At 47.5% G+C, this 9409-nt stretch overlaps 1 protein-coding gene across 1 annotated transcript; it reads right to left on the bottom strand.

Moving 5' to 3' along the window:
• Window positions 1-1035: 1035 nt before the first annotated feature.
• LOC125085553 (major histocompatibility complex class I-related gene protein) lies at window positions 1036-7981 on the bottom strand. The gene is given in 8 exon segments (XM_047704038.1): window positions 1036-1052; window positions 2197-2231; window positions 2233-2384; window positions 2387-2451; window positions 4759-4885; window positions 5025-5164; window positions 5938-5982; window positions 7963-7981. Coding segments are annotated over 8 exon segments (600 nt in total).
• Window positions 7982-9409: the final 1428 nt, after the last annotated feature.

Genomic DNA, 9409 nt, shown 5'->3' with positions numbered 1-9409 from the left:
CTTGACAAATTTTAATTCAAATTCACAAACTCCACGAGATAAGAACTCATAGTGTGTATCATTCTTGAAAGGGGTGTCATTGTTAGTTAATTCATTATTTATTTGTTTATTTACGTATTTAGCTTCAGAAGCTATTTCTTATTGGGTTGGGATTAGTGCTCTACTTTATAAAGAAAACATCAATCACTCACTAACTCCTGAGTTGATTTTCTGGTAAAGGGGCTGGTTTTACTCTGATCTAATAACATACTTTGTGCAGTATCATTTAAATTGAGATTGAAGTCTGTGGTTATGAAGCAAAGCCGAACTCGTAGCCCACAGTGGGTTCAAATCCATAATCCAGGTCTCATCAATATTATGCTGTGATCAATTTGTGCATCTAAAGAAGCCAGAAGCAGGGGAATGTTGTTGTAAGACTAGCCTGCAAGCTCTCTGACAGCAGGAATAATGTCTGTCCTTCGCACTGCCATATTCTAGAACCCAGTACAGTCCCCAGAACATAGCAGGTATCAACTACATAGTTATTGAGTGAATTAATTTTTCCCCAAAGTGTCAAGAGCCCATATTATCTCTCATTTTTCCGTCCCCTTTTCCTTAACCCTGAATCCCATTTTCCAAACATTATTCTTCAAGATGATTTTATTCGTTAATTAATTTATTTATTTAGAAGATTTTATTTTATTTATTTGACAGAGAGAGAGAGAAAGCGAGAGAGGGAACACAAGCAGCAGGAGAGGGAGAGGGAGAAGCGGACTCCCTGCGGAGCAGGGAGCCTGATGTGGAGCTCGATGTGGGGCTCGATCCTAGGACCCTGGGATCACGACCTGAGCCGAAGGCAAATGCTTAATGACTGAGCCGCCCAGGTGCCCTGAAAGATGATTTTAGAAAGAAAAGGATTTTCACATGTTTGGGAGAAAACTTACTCAAGTCTTGAAACCAAGGACAAAATTCCCTTAAAGTTGATATTAATTAATAATAAAGATATAGTTTGGAAAAAGACCAATCATGATCGCCATACCCTCTCTGACTCAAGGGCTATGAGGGCAGTTCACCTGGACGGGATTTGGGAGTTGGGCTTGTCTTCGTCAGGTGCCCAGTCTCACCTGTGAATCAGACCACTCTCCTTGCCAGCGCTAGCCATGGTGTGTGTTTCCTCTCTCGCAGGAGCGGTGTTCCCGGTCCTCCTGTGATCGCAAAGTGAGGCCCAACCCATTTGTAAATGGAGCTTGGAGTGGCTGGTGCCAAAATGAGACTGTATGGAGCTGCAGGAGTGACAGTCTGTGGCCCCTAGAATCCCCACCTCCACTTGCCCGCAGCGCGGGGACTTCTGTCTCCCCACCGCCCCCCAGGATGCCAACTCCAGCCTCTCCCACAGTGGACCCCCAGCAGGATCATTTCTGGTTCTGAAAGCCAGCAAGTGAGGAAAACTCCACAAGCCGTCCTCCCCTTCTCTGTCAACTGTTGGGGACTTTTGTCCCTGTGATCAGCAGGAAGCCCGGCACTACTTCCCTTACTATTACTTTTCACTTCATAGCTCTGGGTGGGGTGATAAATGGAAACAGAGGAACTGCAGTTCTCAAAGTGTGATCTGAATGCCCCAGGGGCCTCAAGATCCCTTCAGGGAGTCCCTAGGGTCTAAGTCAGGATTTCCCTGTTTCTTTTCATCTGCATCTCTCACAAGTGCCCAGTGGAATTTTCCGGAGGCTACATGACATGTGATGGCTTGATCTCTCTGACAGCCAACAGATATGAGGTTATGTTTTCTGATACTTAAACATCTTTTCAATTAAAAAAAATTTTTTTTAAGATTTTATATATTTATTTGACAGATCACAAGCTGGCAGAGAGGCAGGCAGAGAGAGAAGAAGGGAAGCAGGCTCCCTGCCGAGCAGAGAGCCCGATATGGGACTCTATCCCAGGACCCTGGGATCACGACCTGAGTCGAAGGTAGAGGCTTTAACCCACTGAGCCATCCAGGCGCCCCCATCTTTTCAATTTTTAATTTACAATACAGTAAAGAGTAATAGATATAACCCACAGAAGCAAAAGCTCTTTGGAGTCCTCAATAATTGTTAAGAATAAAGGAGCTTTAAGGCCAAAGAGTGAGAGAACCACCGATTTAAAAAAGCACACAGTGCTTCCAGCCCTGCCCTTTCCCTCCCTCTCCCTCCCCAGACAGCCACAACCCATCCTTACCCTGGGGGACCTGAAGAACCATACGGAGGCCACAGTCTGCATGAGTAGGAGTGGAGGTCACCTCTCCGAGCATCCAGCTCAGCTGATACCCATGTCCGATAGGTTCCATCCCCACTGGGAAGAATGTCCCCATAAACTATTTCTTGGACAATTTCTTCCCCGTTTTTCAACCAGATCATGCAAATTCCTGAGCGGGGGGCGTGGCGCAGAAAAAGCCATGAACTCTGCAGAAAGGAGTTGTAATCCTTGGAAAAGCTATGATTTACTCTGACCGGTGGGGGCTCTAGGAAGAAGAAATAAAGTTAAGCACAAGTGTCGTAGGTACAGAGCATTACAATACTGGAACTTGGCAACTGGGTCTCGCAATTTATTTTCTTTACTGCAGGACACATCCAAAACCAGGGATGAGCCAGAGCCCAGGTCCATCAACAACAAACGTACTTATTGTGTGCCTCCTACCAGGGCAGCGTGCTGGGGAATGACAAAGGCGAAGTTCAACCATGTTCTGTCCTCTAAGCAGGGGAAAAGCCTCATAGTTTTGAGCATTTGGAAAGTGTGTCAGGATCATTTACTGTTAACCTTTGAAATACTTTTATGAGTCACAGTAAAGGAAAACTGAGTTACAACATGTGTGACTGTGATGAGTAATTCAGCAAAAGCCTGGAGTTCAGAACTCAGGCTTCCTTTTTCCCAAATCCACGCAAAGAGCGATCCCAGCCACCTCGGCTCTGGTTTGGCTCTGAACCGCCTGGCGTCCTTGGGCGGCCACATTCACGACTGCTATGGTCTGAATATTTGTGTTCCCCGCCCCCCAGATTCCCATGTTGAAACCCAACAACAAGGGTGACAGTATTAGTGGGTGGAGCCTTTGGGATGTGCTTAAGTGGAACCCTCATGAACGGGATTAGAACCCTTACAGATGAGGCTCTGAGACATCCCTGGCCCAATCCGATCATGTGAGGACACCCTCAGAAGCCCACCGTGGGCAACTGAGAACAGGGCCCCCATCCGGCCACACTGACACCCTAATCTCAGACTTGCAGTCTCCAGATCTGTGAGAAATACATTTCTATTGTTTATAAGTACCCCGGCATATGGTGTTTTGTTATACAGCTAAATGGATTAAAACAGTTGACTGTCAGAAACACACATATGTAATCAATAGATCATGTCATGGTCATGCCCTCGAAGGAACTCCGGAAATTCATATCATGAAGGGGCTCCAGTAGTGACCACAAAAAACTGCCTCGCTTCCTCTTGACTATTCTGCTAATTTTCCAGATGGTGCTGTCCTTAATATGTCCGCTGAACTGGGGCCCATCCAGATGTGAGCCACACAGAGCCTGACGGCGTTCCGGAAGGAGCTGCCTCCCGCTCGTCTGTAGGCCTCACCTTTTACCCCTGCCCCCCCCTTACTATCTGGCCCTTGGACACAGGGAAGAGCCTTACCTCAGCAACACCTTCTTTCTATTTCTCCTGAGGCATGAAATTTAGTAGAACAAAAAGGCTTCTCAGCATGAAAAATAAAATATGAATGCCACAAGGAGAGATGCTGCTTTTTGACAGTACCCAGAAGAAATTGTTTCCAGATACTTTTCTAGGAATGGGTTTTGACCAAGGGTTGACAGCTTATTAGGTCATGGTGGATGGAGAGGAGGCTTGGATGGGGAGCAGATATCCTGAAACCATACTTCCCATACTCTTCCCACACACCCAGGAGCCCAGGTTCTCCCCTTTCTTTCCAAAGAGCTCCTCACTCCAGAGAAAATCAACAGGATTAGTATCAACCCTCAAATCCCAACTGATTGCAATTCTGTTCCGGTTTTCCTACTGTCTCCCCAGTTTCTCTCTCCCTTCCCTGAGAGCAGAAGGCCAGGCGGCTAAGGGTTCTCTTTGTTTGTGGTCAAAGGCAATGCTACACATCAAGATCTGGGGAGTGGAGACTCCTAGGGCCCCCTCTTCAAACCTGCCTAGCCTTGGCCTTCAATGTCTCAGTGACTAAGGGTCCGGTACAAGCCCAAGTTGGCCACAGATTTCAGCCAGATCCTAAGCTGTCAGACCTTCTTCCGTCTGGCAACAACAATGAGATACAATGTGTAAGCAGAGCAAAGTGCTTTCTCGCACGTTTTTCACACCAATGTCTATGCTGTAGGCATTATCACAACTGTTTATTTTACTCAAGATTATTGCTTTGCCAGCTTATCATCTACAAGCTCCACTTTTTTCTGATAATAGCAACCCCTGCTCCTGACACACCCATAACATATATTGGAAAATCAGTTCTCCTGACTCCAGTGTGCGCTTCTGTTGAGAAGTACCGATCTTAGTCCTGGAACCCAAACACAGCCCACCGTGCACGGGTTACTCTCTCTTGTAGCCCCCAGATCTAGTCTCTGCTCTGTGTTGTGCCCTGGAAGATTGTGCTCCTCAGACGGCCCCTCCAGCGCTCCCTGGCCTGGGCGGGTCTGGCCACTGGCTAGGAGGAACATCCTCGGGAAATGTCAGAGAGACAGAGGAGAGCAAGGGTGGGGTTCTCGGGCACCTGTTCTCCAAGCACCTCACCGCAGTCTGCCAGCGACTGTGCTTCTTCAGAGCCATGGGACTTGCTGGAAGGCGCTTCTTCTGGGCACCAGCCTTCGTCTGCCCCTTCCGATTTGGGCGTGTAACGGCTTCCCTCTGCCGAAGGTCTCTGGGTGCCTGACTTCAGGTGTCCTCAATCACCATAGTCCAAATCACAAGATGGATTTCAGAATAGGGTGACCTAGGTTAGAGGAAGCTCTATATAAAACCATGGGTTCTGGGGACCTGGTGTTCTCCCTTCTTTTTACCTGTCCTTTGCAAGTATCTTCCCCATACTCCAGAAACCTCTTTAATGGGGTAACACGTTCTTCTTCCAGTGAGTTCTTTTGATATTCTAACTCACGCCAACTGGCCTTCCACACCCGCTTGGTGGTGTGAGCCATATTATCTGTAGCCATCCAGAAAAAGTATTTATTAAAAGATAATGAAATCTTGTCCATCGTAGGCGTGCCGGAGGAATGTAGTGCTTCTGTCCTCCAACAACACCTAGCCAGTCATCCTCTGGTAAGTGTGAAAGCCTGGCTCACACATGTGGGTCAGGAAGGAGTTTAGACAGGGACATAAAGGGGGGCACCAAGTGGATGTCTGCAGGTATGGCTAGAAGCCTCCTTTGCCCCTGAATACATCATCTCACAGGCATGCCTCCAGGATGTTCCTACCACGAAACCCACCTAGCAACAGATATTTGCACACCATAGGAACCTGATAATTTTTGCCTTGGGGAATTATCCGATAATGGGAATGATCGATTAATAAACTTTATAATGCAATAAAGGAGAGAAAGATATGCAAGAGCCAGAAATATCCTGGGAAAGTTAATGTAGTATGTCACTGTCCATAGGCAAGTAGCTGGCTAAGCCTGGCCACCAGGAAATGAGACACCAGATGGTCACATTTAGAATGAGAAGGGAGAAGATGCCGGTTAGAAGCCCAAGTGGGAGTGGCATAAGGATATGGGTGGCAAAGGACAAAGGGCTCCCGAGGAAGAGAATTTGGAAGATGGCTCGGGCAGATGGCAGGCATGGAACGCGGTCGACCCGATTGTCCAGGCTTTGCCAAAAGAATGCAACTCAGCAAGCACTCATGGTCACTGTCAGCCCCGAGAACTCCCTGCAGGAATGGGGGCTAGTGAGGGCAAGCTTTCATCTCCACTGCCTGTGCCCCCCGAGTGATCGTGGTGACTCTGCAGGTGCTCTAGCTCAGGACCTCAGCAGCTGAGTGTGCCTCTCCCAGGGACCAGGCAAGGGGTTCTCCACCGTCCTCGGAGCCCACAGCTCTTTCTGCCAAGAGACCATATGTAATGATGGGATGAGAAAGAGATTCAGTGACCCCATGGCTGGGATCTGAAATGCCCAGGCGAAAATATGTCAGCAAGTCAGTCCCTGGAAGGAAAGCAAAGAAGAAAGATATTTAGAGTCGTGGACCATCACAGCCCACATCAGTGCCCTGTGTTCAGCTGCATTCCTCCCAGGACATAGCTGCTATTTCGTTTTACATAATCACAGAACCCCAGGAACTGGACCTTGGAAAGGACCTAAGAGCTCCAGCCCAAGACCTGGAGGCTTTTTTGTCCTGGTCTGGAAACCTTAGGATGAAATTTTACAGGTAATCTCAACTCGTAAGTGAAGTGGAAAGCAGTGTGACTCTGGACTTTGTGGGGGAAGGACCTGGGACCACACACTGGTCCCCTGGGGGTTGCTGTCAGAGGGCTTCATAACCCTATTACCCATGCCCTTGTTTTGTTTGTTTGTTTGTTTGTTTGTTTTTAAAGATTTTATTTATTTGACACAGAGAGAGAGAGATCACAAGCAGGCAGAGAGGCAGGCAGAGAGAGAGGGGGAAGCAGACTCCCCGCCAAGCAGAGAGCCCAATGTGGGGCTCAATCTCAGGACCCTGGGATCATGACCTGAGCCGAAGGCAGAGGCTTTAGCCCACTGAGCCACCCCGGCTCCTCCCATGCCCTTGTTTTATGAATGAAGGCTCTTAGTGGGTAAATGAGGGCTCCTACCTTATCCTGTGCAAATACACACATACACACACACCCACACACACACACATACCCCAGATCAGCCAGAGAACCCACATTAGGACTCAGGCCTCCTGAGAAAACGTTTTAAAAGCACAGTGCTTTTCCTTGTCCCATGGGGAAGGCGGTGGATGAGTAGGTGATGGGGGCCCTCTGTCGTGTGGGGACCACGTCCACATCCGGGGACTGTACTAGACACACTCCCCATAGTGTTTCCTGATTGCCCAGCCAAATGCTCTTGACCCTTTGGGAACTCCCCTAGCACTCAGATCGTTTTCGCAAGTGGCCCTTGCCATGGCAGGGAACCCTGGACTGCATCGGGCTCCCATTCCCCAGGCTGAATACTACTTAATGATGTTGACTCCTCCCTCTTTATTTATAAACTTATATTTAAGAAAGAAATATGAAAAAAAATCATCTCACCAAACAGTTCAGTCGGCTTTTGGCTTTGGTGTACACAAGTCTGTCTATACTTCCCTTTTCTCTAAAACTGTTTCTGAAAACATTCATTACGTGGAGATTGTCTTTGGGAATGGGCCACTGCAAGGCCAGGCTACCGTTACCTTAACCTCGAAGGAAGACAGGAGTCCCTGAGACTGAACCAGGTCCTGCCAGGGCCCCTCCTGCCTGACTGTACCAGGTCTATAAAAGCAGAACTGTCCTCTCCTCTCTCCCTGCTCCTCTAGCTGGGGTGGGGGGTGGTGAGGCCAGGTTCAGAGTAGGCACCCAGCCCTGTGGGCCCCTCCATGGAGTGCGGTCCAGCACATCAGCTGCCTCGTTGAGCAAGATGGCGGAGTCTGGTCTTCCCCAGGCTTAGGCAGAACGTAAGGCCTCAAGGCCCTTTTCATTGTTTTCAGCTTTTTTCTTCCCCCTTTTCCTTCCCGGGGCAGGGAGGTGGGGGGATCTGGGTTGGGATAAGGAAGCAACCAGTGGAAGGCTCTCAGTTGGGACATAAGAGGCTCTCATCATGGAAGTGTTGGTTCTTATAAAACTAAGAGTGAGACTGAGCAGCAGTATAAATACTACGCTGAAATCAGTAGTTATCATATTCTGCCTTCCATTCTCTTTATCTTTGCTTACCTTCTACTCCCTTCTGGATCCTAAGGCACTTGAGGACTGGGACTTCACTTCTCTCCTTTGTGGTTCCTGCCAAGGCCTACCGGAGGGAGCTTGGCACATGGTAGGAGCTTTGTAAATATTTGTGAATTAAGTTGTTGGCAAAGCATTTGATTTCTCTGCTTGGAAAGATGCTGAAATGAATATGCATCTATTTAACCTGGAATGTATACTTTTCAAGTTACTTTTCAGAACGTGCAGGCTGGCGAATGGGGAGCAGAGCTGAAATCTCATTTACACCTAGTCTGGAATCTGCACAATGTGTAGATGCTTGGATCTGTAACCAGTTTTGAAATTCTTCCATTTCTCCACATCTGGAAAGGTTTTGTGGCTACTCTGCAGATACCCAACTGTTTTAGAGAGGGAGGCAGAAGGAAGAAAAGTCCTCACGCCTTCTTAGTATCCGTCTGTGTGTTCAACAAACATGTGAGTGCCAGGCACGGTTCTAGGTTCTGAGCACACAGCAGACGAAACAGATAAAAATGTCTGCCCTTGGGGGCTTACACCCTAGTAGATGGAGGGAAGGAAGACAGACAACACAAAAAATGTCTTCTGAAAAGTGCAATGGAGAAAAACAGAGCGGCAAAGGGACAAAGCAAGGCAATTTAAAACAGCAGTGCTTAAGAAAGACCTCTCCTTTCAAGAACCTGCTGGGGATGAGGGAGCCAGGCAGCTATCTGGGGACACCAGTCCAGGCAGGGGGACTATACAAACACTTGGAGGAAAGGACAGGCTTGGCTCCAGGAGCAGCAAGAAGGCTCGTGACTGGAGCTGAGGGAATGAGGGGGAATGAAATAGGTACGAATTGCTACCATATTATTCATAAGGAAAAAACCTCACAGAAATCAAATTCCAGGCAAAGAATGGGAGAGGAGAAGGAAGAAGGGATTTGAAAAGAGACTGTGTTTCTGAGCGAACCTGGATTGGTATAGAATTTCCCTTGGAATCTGGGGTTCTTCTTATGACATCTGAGGTCTACATCCCTAGGACATGCCAACAAGCAAAAAACAAAACAAAACAAAACAAAACAACCCAAAAAAGTATTAATAACTTCTGGCATAACAGTATAATGGGAGGATTTTGTCTAATATGAGTGTCATTGACACTATTTCCACACATAATATTTATAATTGTTATACTGTCAGTTTTTTTTGAATTTTTAAAAAAGATTTTACTTATTTATTTGTCAGAAAGAGAGAGAGAGCATGTGTGAGCATAAGCAGGGTGAGAGGCAGACAGAGGAAGAAGCAGACTCCCCACTGAGCAGGGAGTCCATGTGGGGCTCAATCCCAGGACCCTGGGACCATAACCTGAGCTGAAGGCAGATGCTTAATGGACTGAGCCACCCAGGCATCCCTAATTTCATTTTCTTACCAAAATATAACCTCATAAAAATCTGCATTGTCTGGAGTTCATAGGAGGGAAATAGAAACATGGTCTGTTGACAATACTGTCCAAGTACTGTGTAATGTCCCTTTTGCCAACCTCGAT

The sequence above is a fragment of the Lutra lutra genome, chromosome 15 (assembly GCF_902655055.1).
Source record: "Lutra lutra chromosome 15, mLutLut1.2, whole genome shotgun sequence".
Lineage (NCBI taxonomy): Eukaryota > Metazoa > Chordata > Mammalia > Carnivora > Mustelidae > Lutra > Lutra lutra.
The sequence above is the reverse complement of the archived record's forward strand: the minus strand, read 5'-3'. Positions and strand labels throughout refer to the sequence as shown.